This window comes from Lygodium microphyllum, chromosome 1 (genome assembly GCF_053477565.2).
Source record: "Lygodium microphyllum isolate KBCC chromosome 1, Lygodium_microphyllum_v1.1.10, whole genome shotgun sequence".
Classification (NCBI taxonomy): domain Eukaryota; kingdom Viridiplantae; phylum Streptophyta; class Polypodiopsida; order Schizaeales; family Lygodiaceae; genus Lygodium; species Lygodium microphyllum.
In genome coordinates, this window is record NC_141135.1 from 200,393,598 (window position 1) to 200,410,887 (window position 17,290).

General features: G+C 46.0%; 2 protein-coding genes across 2 annotated transcripts in view; one reads left to right on the forward strand and one right to left on the reverse strand.

Moving 5' to 3' along the window:
- The window catches only part of LOC148042155 (callose synthase 5-like), a 91,531-nt gene that overhangs the window by 36,585 nt on the left and 37,656 nt on the right, over positions 1–17,290 (reverse strand). The window lies entirely within an intron of this gene.
- Positions 1,209–17,162, forward strand: LOC148042156 (uncharacterized). The gene is made up of 3 exons (XM_087686252.1): positions 1,209–1,384; positions 1,482–1,640; positions 16,652–17,162. The coding sequence occupies exons 1-3, from the start codon at positions 1,209–1,211 to the stop codon at positions 17,160–17,162; spliced, it is 846 nt and encodes a 281-aa protein (XP_087542378.1).

Below are 17,290 nucleotides of genomic sequence, written 5' to 3' on the forward strand. Positions count from 1 at the left end.
AAGTAAGTGGGTGCTCGGCAATCCTCATGGTGAGGTTCAATGCAGTATGAAAAGACAAGTACAAAGGAGGTAAGGAATTCAAAGTGGTGGATATCAACTGTGCATCCGAAAAGTACTCATCTATATTCATGAGCTGCTCCCTCAAGTCCTGAATCTTATTCAAGTGATCTTGCATAGAATCACCCTCATTCATCTTCAAAGTCTCTAACTCTTTCTTCAAGAAAGAGATCCTAGTCTCATTCTTTCCTGCAAACATATACTCCAAAGTCAGCCATGCATCTCGTAAAGAAGATGCTGAACGAATGTGAGGGATGATGGACCGCTGAACTGCCAAAGCAATTAGCGAACGACAAGGCCTGTGCATCACATGTATCCCAAGCTTTTTGAGCTGCAGTTCTTGGAGGAAGTGGCTGAGGTGGAGCGGGCTGAGGTCCCCGTTGTCCACGTGCCCCTTGAGGAGGAGGAGTAACGGGAGCCACAACTCTCGGTCAAGTTTCCTCTCCACTAACATAATCCCATAAATTCTTGGCCACTAATACATTCTTCATCATAAATGACCATAGCAAATAATTGTTTCCGTCCAATCTGTCTTCCTTCGATACATACGTAAATACATCACCTCCCTGATTTGCCATGATGACAAATTGACAAATTTCCAAAGACAAATGAGCAATGTCAAAGCAGTAAGGACTGGAAATCTGCAAATTTCCAGAAATTGCAGCAAGCACACTTCTGCAATTAATGTGCAAGGGCGTACTCTGTCAAAAACTGTCTTTTAATGCACGCTTCCCAAGGTGCAAATAGTGCTCAGCAACACTGTAATATCAAAATCCCCAAAATTTTTGCCAAAAATTTGTTTAAAACAGTCTTTCTATGACTGTAACTGCAGTTCATATGCAACTGTCCTCAAAATACATAAAAGCCCCAAAATTTCTGATGAATGTGCCCAGAAATTTGCATCAAATTTAGTCCACACTTGTATCCTGTATGCTGTGCCTGCTGCGTATGAACCTCCTTTGCCAGAAATTTATTCTGGAATAAAGGGATAATTTTTTTTTGTTGAAAAAAATACCTGACGTGGTCAGGGCAGACGCTAGGCATATCGCTGGCAGACGGAGCAGTCGGGCGGGTAGCTGACGTGGACTGGGCAGACAGTCAAATGTCAGGTCGCTGAGCAGTCGGGCGGGTAGCTGACGTGGACTGAGCAGATGGTCAAATCACACGCAGAAGACGTCGCGCTGCAACGTCGACGATGCGACCAGACAGGTGGCGTGTTGGCCACAGGCAGACGAGCTGAAGGCAGGCATGCTGGAGGCAGGCGACGTTGGAGGCAGGCGTGCTGGAGGCAGGCGACGCTCAGGCCTGCTGGCGACTGCACAGGCAGGTGAGGGCGGACGAATACCAGGCTGGTGGAGCTGACGAGCAGTACGGGTGACGAGCTGCAGGTCGTGCCTGACGAGGATGAGGCGCTGCTGGGACAGGTGGCGTACACAGGTACTGATGGTGCCTTCAGCTCTACTGGCGAGAGCTGCAGAACTGACGAGGGCCGCAGACAGTGGGGGCTACAGTCTGCAGACTGCAGACTGCTCTGATACCAAATGTAAAGATGGTGATAGGATCGAAATGCAGCTGAGAGTACAGTAGACAGTGTGAGAGTGAGAGAGACAGAGTGAAGCACGACACCCAATCCAATCGACTGAAAGAGTGTGACAAGAAAGTACAAAGTACAACCCTTAAACCTTAGGGTTGTAGAGGGTGTTCACACCCGACACACACTAAGTGCCCATAAGTGTGTAACATAAGCACATACGACAATAAGACTATAAGTCTGGGGGAAAAAACCTCTCATACCGAGAGTAAAAAATGCCCCAGTGTCCTACTGATCACCGACACTCCCATATGAGCGTAGGCGTAAGTGAGGCGTGAGTCAAATACCCAACAAGCCCAAGCAACGATGGGCGAAGATCAACATTTTTTTTATCAAAAATATCCTTTTTTTCTTTTCTTCTTCATCGGGCATTCACACGCAAAGGCACAAAGTCAAATTTTGCCCAAGAAAATTAGGGGTTTTCTCGGATTTGGGAACTTTAATGCAAAAGTGGACAATCTGACTTAGAAATTGCAAAATCAGTGCACATTTGTGCGTGAAATTTTGGGGCTTTTCACATTTCACTGAAATTTCTTCAATTTCAATGAAATTTGTACACATCGGACCTGAGAAATTTGGGGCTTTTGCAGAATTTCATCAATTTGTGCAAGAATTGCCTGGTATATGTACTTGGGTACGTGTGTTGATGCAATGTGAACGAATTATCATCTAAAAGTTTGGGACTTTTGATCCAAATTGTCAAATTTATGCTCGGGAATGCCTTTGGAGCAAAAATTACAGTGAAATTTTGGGGATTTCACATGTACTGGTGGCTTGGACTCTAAATGTGTCAGAAATTGCTTGAGGAGTGCGACAAATGACATTTTTTAAGTTTGAAAATATATTTGCAGATCTGAAATTTTTGCAATCTTGGGATTTTCATTGCTAGTTGGTACTCGTGTACCGTAGTCACTTGTGTCACATTTGGGCTTGCCTTTGGTGACTGGTTAGTCAGTTTCGGATTGCAAATTATGGCTGAAAATAGTGACAGCAATAATCTTTTGCACATTAAGAAACTTGAGGATGCACATAATTTTGCAATTTGGCAAAAAACAATGCTACAACGTCTTGGTGCGAAAGAAACATTTAAAGCCCATCAAAACAAAGGGAATCAAACCAAGAGACATGGAACAAGACGGATGGGATGACTTGAACAAGCTTGCTCGCTCTACCATTGAGCTCTTAGTGTCAGACAACTTGCTCTTTAACATTGAGAAGCTGAATTCAGCATATGCAATGTGGCAAAGGCTTGAAGAATTGAATGCTCAAAAAAGTGCAGCCAGCAAGGTTTATTGGCTGAAAAAACTGATGGACTTTCGAATGAAAGAGGATACAGCCATGTCTGTACATTTGAATGAGTTTAACTCAATTTTCAATCAACTAATTGCTTTGGATTCCCATATTGATTAAGAGTTCAAAGCTACCTTCTTGCTATGCACTCTACCTGAAAGTTGGGATACTTTAAAGACAGCTTTGAGTAATTCGAATGCTCGGTTGTTATACTCTGATGTGAAAAGTTCTTTGTTGATGTAAGAACTCAATAGGCACAATAACTCAGCAAACAAGTCTTCAAATGCATTACACACCAAAGGCAAATTTTAGCATAAGAGCAGTTCTGAAAACAGAGCACGCAGCAAATCTCGTGGGAAAAATGTGGAGTGCCATCATTGTGGCAAAAAAGAGCACAACAAATGAGAGTGCTTTCAAATGAAGAAAGAGAAGGGCAAAAACAAAAACAATGAAGCCAATAAGGCTGAAAATAAAGACAACCAATCTACCAAAAAGAAAAGCAATGTGAAAATAGAAGAGGTTAATATAGTCACTCATGATAATGACAATGATGGTGATGTACTTCTTGCTTCTTCTTTGGATACACATGCATTGATTGCAGCATCTGAGGATGATATGCATACTTGGATACTTGATTTAGGTATGTCATTTCATGTCACACCACATCATGAGTGACTCTCTGACTACAATGGTGTTGTATGTCGTGTTGTTCACTTGGGGAATAACTATGCATGTAAAATTCCAGACATTGGCAGTGTGAAACTAGAATTTCAGCATGGCTCTATGTTTATTTTGCATAATGTGAGACATGTACCTCAGCTCAAGAAGAGCTTAGTAAGCACAGGGCAACTAGATAATGAAGGCTATCACACCACCTTTGGGGATAGCAAATGGAAAATCTGTAAGGGCTCTCGCATTGTTGTCAAGGGGTCCAAAAGTGATACATTGTATCATTTGCATGTATCTAGTGTGCGTGACCATGTTGTTGCCATAACTGAGTAGCCAAGTGTTTCTTTGTGCCATAGCCGGTTGGGACACATGGATCAATCTGGAATGAAAGTGCTCTCTTGTTTGGCTTATTTACCATCTTTGAGGTATGATGATTTTTGAACAGTGTGATCATTGTATTTATGGTAAACATGCTCAAACGTCACACAAAAAATCTCTTTATCTAAAGTCTTCACCCTTAGAGTTAGTACATTTAGATATATGTCCAATGCCAAGATTATCCTTAGGAGGGAAGAAGTATTTCATTACTTTTGTTGATGATGCCACACGCAAAGTATGGGTTTATCCAATCCATCACAAAGACGAGACATGGCACTTGTTGAAAATCAAACCAACAAGACATTAAAATGCCTTCGCTCTGACAATGGTGGAGAATATGTGTCCAAAGCCTTTCAAGACCTTTGTGACAGCAAAGGGATTAAAAGGGAGCTTACTGGCCCTTCTAATCTGCCCCAAAATGGTGTTGTAGAGCGTATAAATAGGACCATTCAATACAAGGTCCGTACAATACGGTCACATGCTGCTTTACCCCATGGTTTTTGGGCAGAGGCTGTTATGACAGTTGTACACTTGATTAATTGGTCACCAAACAAGTCTTTTGTGTGTGTGTTGGGGGGGGGGGGGGGGGGGAAGAGAGAGAGAGAAGAAGGAGAAGATGTCCCTCAAGAAGCGTGGTCGAGCAAGCCACCTTCGTATGCTCACTTGAAAGTGCTTGGCTACAAGGCATTTGTACATATACACAAGGAAGAACGCAACAAACTTGAGCCAAAGACCTGTAAATGTATTTTCCTAGGATATGGTGATGAAGGTGAGATGGCGTATAGATTATGGGATCCCGAGAAAAGAAAAATAGTACGCAGCAATGATGTCATCTTCCGAGAAGATCGCATGCACAAACAACCTGAAAGAAAAAAGGAGGTCAGAAGGGTTATATTTCGAGAGGATGTACCAATAGGACAACAAAGAATGCCCGTTAGACAGCAGCAAATACCTATTGTAAATGTCCCTGAATATGCAAGGAATGATGCTGAAAATAATCAGCAAGATCTTGCCCATGATGTCCCACAAATTTACTAAGAACATGTGCATCTGGAACAACCTGAACCAACTATACATCATGTTGAACCTGCAAGCTATTAATGCAGATTTGTAGGTTGAACAGCCAGCAAATTTGACCACTATGTCCGTCGGTCAACCAAAGTGCAAAAACAGCCAAATAGATTTGTTCCTAGAGTAAAATATGTGGTCAATTATGTCATGTTTACAGATTGTGGTGAACCGTCATGCTTCCAAGAAGCAATGGACAGACAAGATAGTAAGAGATGGCAAAAAGCAATGCTATCAAAAATGGAATCTCTCATGAAGAATGGCACTTGGGATTTGATACATTTACCAAAAGGATAAAAAGTGCTACATTGCAAATGGGTTTACAAAATGAAAGTCACTTCTCATTCTTTGCCCAAGTACAAGGCACGCTTGGTTGCTAAAGGGTATAAGCAAAAACATGGAATTGATTTTGATGAAATCTTTTCTCCTGTACTCAAAATGACTACTTTGCGAACCACCTTGGGCTTGGTTGCATCTGAGGACATGGAACTCATACAGATGGATGTAAAAACTGCCTTCTTACATGGTGATTTGCATTAGAAGATCTATATGCAACAGCCTGATGTTTTTGTTGCAAAGGGAAAAGAGCACATGGTATGTAAACTCAACAAGAGTCTGTATGGGCTGAAACAAGCACCACGAGAATGGTATCACAAATTTGATACATTCATGCAATCTTAGAGATTTCATCATTCTCAAGTTGAACATTGCTTATACACCAAGAAGGCAGCAGATGGCAGCCTTATTCTCTCGGTTTTGTATGTGGATGGCATGCTAATTACAAGCAAGGATGTTCATGCCTTGGACTCCTTGAAGCAAAGTCTACACAATAGCTTTGATATGAAAGATCTTAGTGAGGCAAATCACATTCTTGGCATGTGTATACTCAGAGACAGATCAAAGGGTCTGCTTTATCTCTCACAGCAAGAGTATGTTACGAGAGTTCTGCAACATTTCACTATGAAGTGGGGGAAAGCTATTAGTGTACCATTGCCTCCATATGTGAAACTTAATGTAGATGACAGCCCTACATCAGATGATGGAAAGGCTGAAATGGCAAGTTACCCTATGCTTCAATTGTTGGTAGCTTGATATATTCTATGGTTGCTACACGTCCTAACATTGCATTTGCGATGGGAGTGGTTTGGTAGAGAGCTTGGGATTATAGAGGTTCCTATCCTCCACTATGATTGTCAGAGTACTATCATGCTGGCACAGAATCCTGTCTTTCACGCAAAGCCAAAGCACATACAGGTGCAGTATCACTTTATCAAGGATATACTTGATAGCAAAGGCATTGAGCTTGTCAAGGTACATACAGATAATAACCTTGCAGACCTTCTTACAAAGGGTCTTCCAACTGAGCGGTTTGCTCATTGCCACCAAATGATGGGGATTGGATAGTATATGTGTCTTTCAACTCTGCACATACATAGACTTAGCTGATTCTTTCCTCTACCTTCAGGCACGTTGCCTTTAGATGGGAGGTTGTTGGAAATAAAGGCTCACCCTACCTTTTACCCTGTTTGGGTGTGAACGCACCCTTAACTTGTTGTACTTTATATATATTCAAAACCTAAAAGTGGTACACTAGTCTTTTGTACCGAACATCAAGTGTCGTACTCACTCTCTCACTCTACTGCTCTCAACTCTCTACACATTCACTCTCAGCTCAAAAAACTGCACATCATGGTGGTCATTATTATGTAATCTAAGACTATTCACCCTCCATGACCACCGAAGCTAATGTATTTATGATATCTGCTTTGAAGTTTAGTAGATATTTTTGTGATCCGAATGTTATTACTTACTTGTTTTATTGAAAAAAGTTCAATCATCTAACTTGCAATGTAATTCAATCTCTTTCAATAATGTTGATATGACTTCAAATGTAAGTAAATATTTCAATCCAATTTTACAAGTACATTGATGCATTTCCGTCGGAATTACCCAACAGACTTCCACCGTCTCATGGTATATTAGACCATAGGATCAAAGACAGTGCCCAAGAGCCATCCCATCTCTCGGCACTCTTATAGGTTGACCCAAAAGGACAAAGAGCCATCCCATCTCTCAACACTCCTATAGGTTAGCTCAAAAGGATAAGACAATATAGCCAACTTCACGATTGCCTAGCTAAGAGTTTTATTAAACTGTGTAAACCTCCATGAAGCATGTCTATCCTTCTCGCTAAAAAAAAGAATGGTATGATGTGTTGTGTTGATTACAAAGGTCTCAATAAGATGACCGTCAAGAACAAAATATATGTTACCTTAAATGGATAACCTTATAGATCAACTTTGTGCTACACAATATTTCACCAAGATCGATCTTATATCCAATTACTATCAGATACTAATAGCTTCAAACAATGTTCCCAAAATTGCATTTCGACATGATATAGATACTATCAGTTTTTTTGTCCTACCTTTTGAATTAACTAATGCTTCCATAACTTTCCAACAAATGATGAATGATTTGCTTGGTCCGTATCTTCAAAAATGAACAGTCATTTTCCTTGACATACTTATTTATAGTAAGTCATTGCAAAAACTTGTGAACCATTTCCATATCATTGTATGTCTCTTGAGACGAGAGCCATTGTTCCCAAAACTATCCAACTGTGAATTTTTTCAAACGAAGCTGTTATATCTTGGACATATCATCTCAATTGATGGTATCCCAATTGATACAAATGGTACTCGATTGGCTTATTATAAGGACCATAAGATAAGTAAAATCTTTTTTGGGTTTCACTAGCTTTTTTCAAAAGTTCATTAAAAACTATGCTCATATTTTTTAGCCCTTAGCACATTTGCTTAAGGATATTCGAAGCAATAAAAAGTTTGTTAGTTTGCTAGTTTTTAGACTAGTGAGCTCAATCAATGTTTTTAAATATTGAAAGGGTTGGTTACCATTACACCAATGTTGCAAATAATCAATTCAAATAAACCTTTTGAGATCCATACGAATAGAAGTGACTATGCATGCTATGGGTGTACGGTCGACCTGTCGCATTTAATAGCCATAAACTCACCGATGCTCAAATATGTCAATCGTCGAGTACGAGAGCCATAAGCTCACTAATGCTTAAACACATTACATTGCTCAAGAGAAGAAACAACTAGCAATCATCTATGCACTTAAAATATGGCGTCATTATTTGTACGGCATCTAGCTCATTATTTGGACTAACCACCATTTGCTAAGATAGCTTTGTGATCAACCTAATCTCCGTGGCCATAAGGTGAGATTAGCAAAGCTTATACAAGAATTTGACTTTAAAATTCGTTATTAAAAGGGTGCAACTAATATGGTTGCCAATGCCCTTAGATGGATTACCGTAGGATTGTCTTCAAACGTAGTACGGACTGATCCCTACAATAAGATCCGTACAATACCATGCTATACATATTCATACGATTTAGTATGAAAAACTGGATACTTTTTAACCACTCTCCCCCAAGGCTACAACTCTTTTTTTTTCATAAAAGGTAATTGTATTAATTACGAAAAAAAATACAAGATTACTTGATTACAAGATACATGACGACAATCTAAGCCATCATGTGAAGAGGTTCTAAGTACTACAAGTTACAATGTCATGGCAAAGTCACGGAGGAAATTGCCATATGCCAGGGACGTAAGTCCTCCCTAGAGAGCAAATCAGAATGGTGGAGAATAGCTAATTGCCAATACAAGAGGCCCTTAAGCCTTGCAATATGCCGCTGAACATCATAGGCGGAGTCAAAAAGAAAAGCATTCCGAATGGTCCAGTTATGCCAACAGCCCCAATATCGAAGAAAGTGATACATGAGCTTCATATGTGGCTGTGCCGGAGTGGGGTATTTGGGCTGGCCAAAAACCCAATCAAAGGGGCGCAGGGTGAAACCAACCACCCCTTGCCAAACAGCCGACAAAAATAACCAGACTTTCTTAGCGATGGGGCAACAAATAAATCGGTGGCGGGCGGATTCCACAGTAGTGGTGCAAAAGAAACAGGTGCCATTGGAGATTCGTCGCTTGAAAAGAGCTGAAGCAAGCGGAAGACCACCAATCATCACTCTCCAAAGAAAGACTTTATTTTTAAAGGGTGTCTTGTTCAACCAGCCCTCCATCACAGTTGCCCTCCACCATGACCGGGATTTACGCAATCCCCATAAAGCATTCGCTTTAGTAACTAGCCATTGATGATCTTTAATCAGAAGATGATACACTTGGTTAGCAGAAGCTTTGCTTAAAATCAGCCGGCCTTGTAGGTCCCAATCCTGCCAGGGATGATCCGAAGCAAGGGCAGGAAAGGGTTGTCTGCTCTGGAGCACCCTCAAAAGCTGTTCCCATAAAGGCCTATATCCACGAGGGATCCTGAAAAGCCTCCTAGCTGTACAAAACGATATAAGCACATTGCGACTGGCAAGGGTGGCATTCGCAACCGAAGACAAGCCCAAACGTGCCATCTGGTTGAATTGTGGTCTAAGCTCATGTTTACCTTCCCACGAAAGTAAACGCAAGACTGCCAATAATTCCAATTGAAAAGAGTTAGTAGCTAAGCGATCCTCCGTTGGATGCCACTGAGCCTTCTGGAGGACGTGTTTCCAAGAACATACCAAATGAGTAACCAACAATGAAGAAGAACTGGAGAACCACGAATCAGCATTAAGAACATGCCACCAAGAACTCCGGATTTGGGTATTGCCATGCAGAAGCCCATGGCCCTCAAGGAAATAACGAGCTATATCGACCCACGGATGATGATCCGAGCACATGGCGCGGAAAAGAGACCAACGGAGTGCCTGCATGTGAGTTTGGGCATCTAAAATAGCTCCGCCACCCATGCGTTTGGGGGTGCACGCATGCGACCACGAGATCCAGAAAATACCTGCATGCAATGAGTCCTTCCATAGCATGAAGCGAATAGACTGAGTAAGAGCATTCAGAGTCGTAGTAGTCCAGGGCAACAATGGCAAGAAATATGTGAGCATTGGCAACATAATTGTCTGGGCTACTTTGAGGCGAACATGGAAGGGCCAGGCCTGAGACTTCCAATACATAAACTTAGCCACCATTTTCTGAGAAATCCACTGCAAAAGCTGCTTTGGGGAAACATCAACACCCAAAGGGTACCCAAGATGCCTAACAATGGAGCCACGAGGAACAACCAGACCCTGCCAGTCCAAGGACTGCAAATCCGACTCCGTGCAGCTTAGAATGGCTAATTTGAGCGCATTGATACGAAAGCCGGACGCCTGACCAAAGAGACCCCAAACATCCAATGCTTTTCGAAGGTTATCCTTGTCCGCACGCAAAATCATAAAGATATCATCCGCCAGGGATTGGCTAATGAAGTGCTGTCCTGTAGGAAGTGACAGTCCGGCCAACTGAGAAGAGGCTGCCATATGAGATAACATGGAAAGAACTGGATGTGTCGCAAGGGCAAAGAATAGAGGGCTCAAAGGGCACCCCTGTCTGACAGAACGGGCAAGGACAAATGGCTCAGTAACACCTCCGTTCAACATGACTCGCGAAGACGCCGCAGCGCTAATGGTGTAGATTAGACGAGACATCCGAGCACCAAAGCCCATAGCAAACATAAGTTCAGCGAAAGACCAGTCCAGATAGTCAAAAGCCTTTTCCAGGTCCAGTTGAATCAGTACTACCTCCTGATTAGAATGCCTTGCATAATCAATTGCCAGTTGAGCATTCAATACATTGTGCAGAATATTTCGGCCCTTAATGAAACCATACTGGAGAGGGTGCACAAGGGCAGGGAGATGCTTATGGAGCCGATTCGCCATTACTTTGGAAAAGATTTTGTACATTGAACCCATCAAAGAAATTGGGCGCCACTGTGTCAACTTAAATGGCGAAGGAACTTTTGGAAGCAGTTTAATAAGTCCTTCTTTCCATGAGGAAGGCATGATCCCCGTTTCCCACACCTGCTGAAACAAAGCCTGCAATGGTTTCGCCAGTTGGGTAGCAAAAGCTTCAAAGAACTCATTGGTGAGACCATCCCAACCCGGACTTTTATCCTTGGGCAAGTGTAACAAGACGTCCATAACCTCCCCCAAGGCTACAACTCTCTCTCTCTCTCTCTCTCTCTCTCTCTCTCTCTCTCTCTCTCTCTCTCTCTCTCTCTTTTTTCGTAAAAGGTAATTATATTAATTACGAAAAAAATACAAGATTACTGGATTACAAGATACATGATGACACAAAGCCATCATGTGAAGAGGTTTTCTCTTTCTCTCTCTCTCTCTTTTTTCTGATTACAAGATACACGAGGGCCCTAGGCCAACGTGTGGGGAAGCCCCGTAGTAATGCACTGAAAAAGTTACACCAATCATGGCAACGACCCAGAGGCAATTGCCATATGCCACGGATGCAAATCCTCTCGAGGGAGCAAGTCGGAGTGTCGGATGATATCCAGCTGCCAATGCAAGAGCCCTTTAAGCCTGGCAATATATCGGGGTACATTAGAGGCCGAATCAAATAGAAAAGCATTGCGCGTGGTCCAAATGTGCCAGCATCCCCAATATCTGAAAAAGTGAAATAAGATCTTCTCATGCAACTGTGGCGGTGCGGAATACTTCGGGCGCACAAAAACCCAATCGAAAGGAGTTAGCGAGGATCCCACCACCGCGCGCCAAATGTGCGACAAGAGTGACCAGATATTCTTGGCGAGCGGGCAAGAGAGAAAACGATGCCGGGCCGATTCCGCCGGTGTGGTACAGAAGAAACAATTGCCATTCGAGATGCGACGCTTGGCAAGGGCCGAGGCCAGAGGAAGACCACCAATCATTACCCGCCAAAGAAAAACCTTGCATTTGAAAGGTGTCTTATTTTGCCAGCCCTCCATCAGCGTTTTGTGCCACCATGACAGCGATTTCCGCAGTCCCCAAACAGTGTTAGCTTTCTCTCCCAGCCATTGGTGATCTTGAACAAGAAGATGATACACCTGATTAGTGGAGGCCTTTTCCAGACTCAGGCGGCCTGCAAGATTCCAGTCCTGCCAAGGGCGATCCACCGTCAAGGCAGGAAAGGGTTGCCGACCCTGAAGCTTCGACGAAAGCTGCTCCCACAAATCACGGTATCCACGCGGGATCTTAAAGAGTCGCCGCGCAGTCCGAAATGAGACGAGGACATTGCGAGTAGCAAGGGTAGCATCCGCAACCGACATCACACCTAAACGGGCCATGCGATTAAATCTTGGTCTGAGTTGATGTTTATCTTCCCATGAAAGGAGTCTCGATACTGCCAACAATTCCAGCTGAAAGGAGTTAGTCTGCAAGCGGTCCCCCACTGGGTGCCAGCGGGCCTTTTGGAGCACCACTTTCCAAGAGCCGACCAAGTGCAGTAACAAAGAGGAAGAGGGACTGGAAACACGAGAGTCAGCATTAAGGACATGCCACCAGGAGGCCCGAAGCCGTGTGTTGCCATGGCGGAGCCCGCTGTCCTCAAGAAAATAACGGGCTATGATGGACCAAGGGTGGTGATCCACACACATGGCACGAAAAAGGGACCAACGGAGAGCTAACATATAAGTGTGTGCATCCAAAATCGCTCCGCCACCCATGCGCTTAGGGGTACATGCGTGTGACCAAGAAATCCAGGAAATGCCGGCCTGCAGTGAGTCCTTCTTCCATAGCATGAAACGGATGGGATGAGTGAGGGCCTTCAAAGTAGTAGGAGTCCATGGCAACAATGGCAGGAAATACGTTAGCATTGGAAGCATGATTGTCTGGGCCACTTTGAGGCGGACATGGAATGGCCACGCTTGCGACTTCCAATACATAAACTTTGCTGCCAATTTTTGTGAAATCCACTCCAGCAGGGCTTTTGGCCGTACATCCACCCCCAATGGGTATCCAAGATGTCTGACAATGGAGCCACGGGAAACCACCTGGCCTTGCCAGCCTAAGGACTGCAAATCAGGCTCCGTGCAACTGAGAAGGGCGGACTTAAGGGCATTGATGCGAAGCCCAGAGGCCTGACCAAAGAGTGTCCAAACATCTAAAGCATCATTCGGAGCATAGAGGCCCAACAGCCATAAAATCTCGCCTTCAAATAAGACTTCGATCACCAGAAAGCGGCCCTGCATATCATTTTTAACAAGGACAGGCTGATATTTCTCATGGACAATCATCAGCACGCCCGAATAGTGCGTAGCATGGGTCCCCGCATAAAACAGGCGGAATCCATGACAATCCATCACTTTTCCTGCTTCACCGTGACTTTTGTGCTCAACTGCACACAATACATCCCACTGGTTCTCGTGCAAGACGGTCCACATGGCATGTTGCTTATGGCGAGAGCAAATGCCTCGCACATTCCACGTGGCTATCTTCATGTATCCTCAAAGAAGGAAGTCAGGAACGAGGCACCTGCTGCCTCGATTTCACCTTTTCCGCGAGAGCATCCAGGACACCCTCATCCAGAAAATCAGCCAATACTGCAAAAGAATTCTGGCGACCTGCGTTGGAGGTAGAAGGGCAATCCACTGCCTTGGGAGAGGGGCGGGGATAACGCCGATCCCAGGGTGTAATAACATTTCCTTTGGCATCGAACGCCAGCTTGGCAGGTGGGCCTCTGGGGCCGTCGGTATAGGCTCTCCTTGGAGACTGATTGCGGGGGTCCGACGGGGCCCTAGGACGCGGAGCCTGCTGTGAAGTGGCCATTTCTTTCCGGCGCGTATACGTGCGCACGGAATCCTGGGAAGCGGGAGGCCCAGGATCCGCCAAGCCTGTATCCAACTTTTTACCTTTTTGAGGACGTGCCTCAATCCAGTCAGTACAACGGGAATCCACACTTCGGACCTGTTGTTTGCCTTTGTCCATGACATGAGGAGACTGAAGGGCTTCCTGGGGCGTGGCATCAAGCACCATGTCGTCCTTGGGCAGCACAACCTGCGCATCAGCCGAAGACGATTGCTTTTCAGGGCATTCGGCCATGAAAAGCCCCAATTTACCACACGAAAAGCAGTGGCCCGCAAAGTTGCCCCATTTTAAGCGAAAATACAAAGGATGCATGCCCGAATAATTGAGGCGAAGCCACGCGGGCCTTTTCCTGGCCGTGTCCCATAGCATGCATAAACGGTTGCGGTTCATCGCCCTGAGGCTTGGGGGAACCAGCACTGTTCCCACAACTGCCATCGCATCCTTCAACATGGGCCAATAGACCGCCGGACAGTTTTCCACCTCTACCCACACCGGGCATTCGCGTTGAAGCAGGTGCTGGAAGTCGGCCATGGGGCGCCATGGCACAACATGAACCAGACGGCGATCAAAGAATAGCGGCAACTTGGACAGGAGCTCAGCGCGATGCGTTTCCGATTTCAGCAGGACCTCATAAAACCCGCGAGGTCCAAGGAAAATCTCCTCAACCGACTCCCCTTGCAATAGATGGTGCAGCCACTGGCGAATATGCGAAAGCATTGGGATCCTGCCAGTGAAGAAAAGAATAACTGCACGGTCATAGAACACCGAGAAAGATCGCAAGACTGATTTGGGGTCCACCGTGGCTTCCAGCACATCATCCGTTCCCGCAACAGAAAAAGATTCGGTGTTATGCTGGACATAATCGCCAAGCAGAGTATTGGCGAAGTCCAGCAAATGCTCCCAGTCGATTTCCTGCGAATCCACCGGATCAGAGGCCACTTGCGCATAGGAGCGTTCCGGAGGACTCATTGGCTCATCAGGCGTAGGCTTGGAGCGTTTGCCGGCAGGCGGCTGTTCAGAACTCGGCGGCAACTCCTCCGTGCATGGCACCATATCTTCCGGCTCCTCTGCATCGGAATCAGGGCCAAGGGCTGCCACCGTCCGGTCAAGAAAATCCAAATCCAGGCCAGCCATACTGCTGTCTTCACACAGAGGACGAACTCTCTCCTCTCTGACGAAGGTCAGGTTCAGGGTTTTCACAGGAACTGGGCGCCTCTGCACGAAAGGAGGAGCACACACAGGCGGCGCCTCGAGCCGCAGCAGAGGTGAAGTTGACAGGGCGGCTTCAGATGATTCAGCGAGACAGGCAGGGGCGGATCCGCTGACTCACGGCCGCAGGGGCAGGCTGCCGTGGCTAGGGCGGCAGAAACAGGGCGGCGGGACGGCTCCGTGAGCAGGCGCGACCGTCAACCAGAGGCGGCGATGTAGCCCTCGACGATGGACAGCGCGACCTACCAACGAACCGAGGCTGGGCGGGCGCGAACGAGGGGTGGCGTCTGGCAGGGCGTCAGGCGGCGACAGCGCAGACCACAGGGCGCGCCAGCTCTCTCTCTCTCTCTCTCTCTCTCTCTCTCTCTCTCTCTCTCTCTCTCTCTCTCTCTCTCTCTCTCTCTCTCTCTCTCTCTCTCTCTCTCTCTCTCTCTCTCTCTCTCTCTCTCTCTCTCTCTCTCTCTCTCTCTCTCTCTCTCTTGGCGGACAGGTCGAACAGCGGGCAGGTTGGATGGCAAGTAGGGCCGACGAGCAGGTCCGGTGGCGTGCAGGTGCGATGGCGAACAGGTCGAACAGGGGCGGGCGGATGGCAAGCAGGGGCGACGAGCAGGTCATACGGCGTGCAGGTCTGCAGGGGCGGCGTGCAGGTCCGACGGCGACCCAGACCCGTTGGTCTGACGCCTGATGGCAAGCAGGCGTGATGGCGGGCAGGGCCGACGGGTCAAACGACTGACGGCAGGGCCTCACGCACAGGCGGCGACATCGTTCGCTCTCTCTCTCTCTCTCTCTCTCTCTCTCTCTCTCTCTCTCTCTCTCTCTCTCTCTCTCTCTCTCTCTCTCTCTCTCTCTCTCTCTCTCTCTCTCTCTCTCTCTCTCTCTCTCTCTCTCTCTCTCTCTCTCTCTCTCTCTCTCTCTCTCTCTCTCTCTCAGGCCACATCAGTTGGACACGCGCGACAGGACAGGTCGTTTTCATCCGACAGCTCCACATCAGGTCCAGCTCCACATTAGGTCACCACCTCGTTCCACCAACAACGCTTGCTAGCCAGCTCCTACCCGTCTGCCTTGCCATCAGATCCCTCGCCATCCCGCAACCCTTCGTCACCTGCACCACCTTAGCCCTTCGTCGCCTACTTTATCTGCGCCATCTAACGCTAGCCTCTCCCGCAATCCATCAGCTCCCCACCCACCACCTCTGGAGCCCCTAGTTCCTTGCTGCCATCTCCTAGTGCCACAGTCCCTTCTGTTGCACACAATAAGCCTGTCATGAAATGGTTGTTCCTCACATACATTGAAATGGTTATCCTCTATTCTGAACTCTAAATCAAGCTCCCCCACAGGCCCAACACAACAAGACGGAGTTCGACCCCAAAATGGAGAAGGTCCAAATAGAGAAGATGATTACCAATGCCATCAACAAAGTCAAGGAGTATGACAACGGACTGAGCATAGTGAATAGGCAGCTGAACGATAAGATTAAAACGTTGGAATTAAAGATAGAAGCCCAAGATGGGGAGATTCGATCACTTAGGCAGCTACTGATTGACATTCAACTAAGCCCCAAGCTAGAGGAAGGAGAAATTCAACCTAGCATGACCAAGGAGCTCACCCGCATCAAAGAGGAAGTACAACTCCAAAAAAAGAGACGATGGAGGCTATTTCTTGGGTAGAGATGCTGAAGAAAACCCAACAGCAAAGTAGAGGAGACAGAGCAATGGATTCAAATTGCAAACAAGGGGAAACACCCAGCACACGCACCTACAACAACCATAATCAATGACACATTGGAGGAGGAACAAAAAAGGAAAATAAGAGCCCTCCATGTTCGGGTGACGGGGCTGAAGATGCATGAAAAAGTGGATGAGGACACCAAGGTGCTATACACATTAATGAATATTAAGAAAAACACGCATGTCTCTGCTTGGAGGGTGGGCAAGAAAAGCACAGAAGGAGAGAGCTCAAAAGAGCGTGCACTCATTCTCCGCTTCCCCACCATGGAGGCTAGGAGAGACTTCCTAGCTCAACATCATACATTGAAGGGGACCGGTGTGTTTTTGGGTGACGATCTCACACCAACCCAACTAGCCCACATGAGGGAGTGCATTCCAAAAATTAAGGCAACCAGGGAGGAGGGCAAACACGCCTTCTACAGAGGAGGGAGAGTGGTAGTCATGGAGAGGCACCGCAAATGACGGTGTGAGACCTATGGGACCAACCTTGCAGTGGCAGTTTGGCACTGTAATGGAGCCCTCCGATTGGATGTGGGAGCTTTTGAGGAGACATTCAAAGGCTGAGATATAGTGTTCTACTCAGAGGCATA

Coding starts and splice junctions, on each gene's coding strand:
- LOC148042156 (XM_087686252.1), top strand. CDS start 1,209: ATGGTCAAATCACACGCAGAAGACGTCGCGCTGCAACGTCGACGATGC. Junction 1,385..1,481: donor GCTGGCGACTGCACAGGCAG/GTGAGGGCGGAC, acceptor CTGCTGGGACAG/GTGGCGTACACAGGTACTGA. Junction 1,641..16,651: donor GAAATGCAGCTGAGAGTACA/GTAGACAGTGTG, acceptor GAGATGCTGAAG/AAAACCCAACAGCAAAGTAG.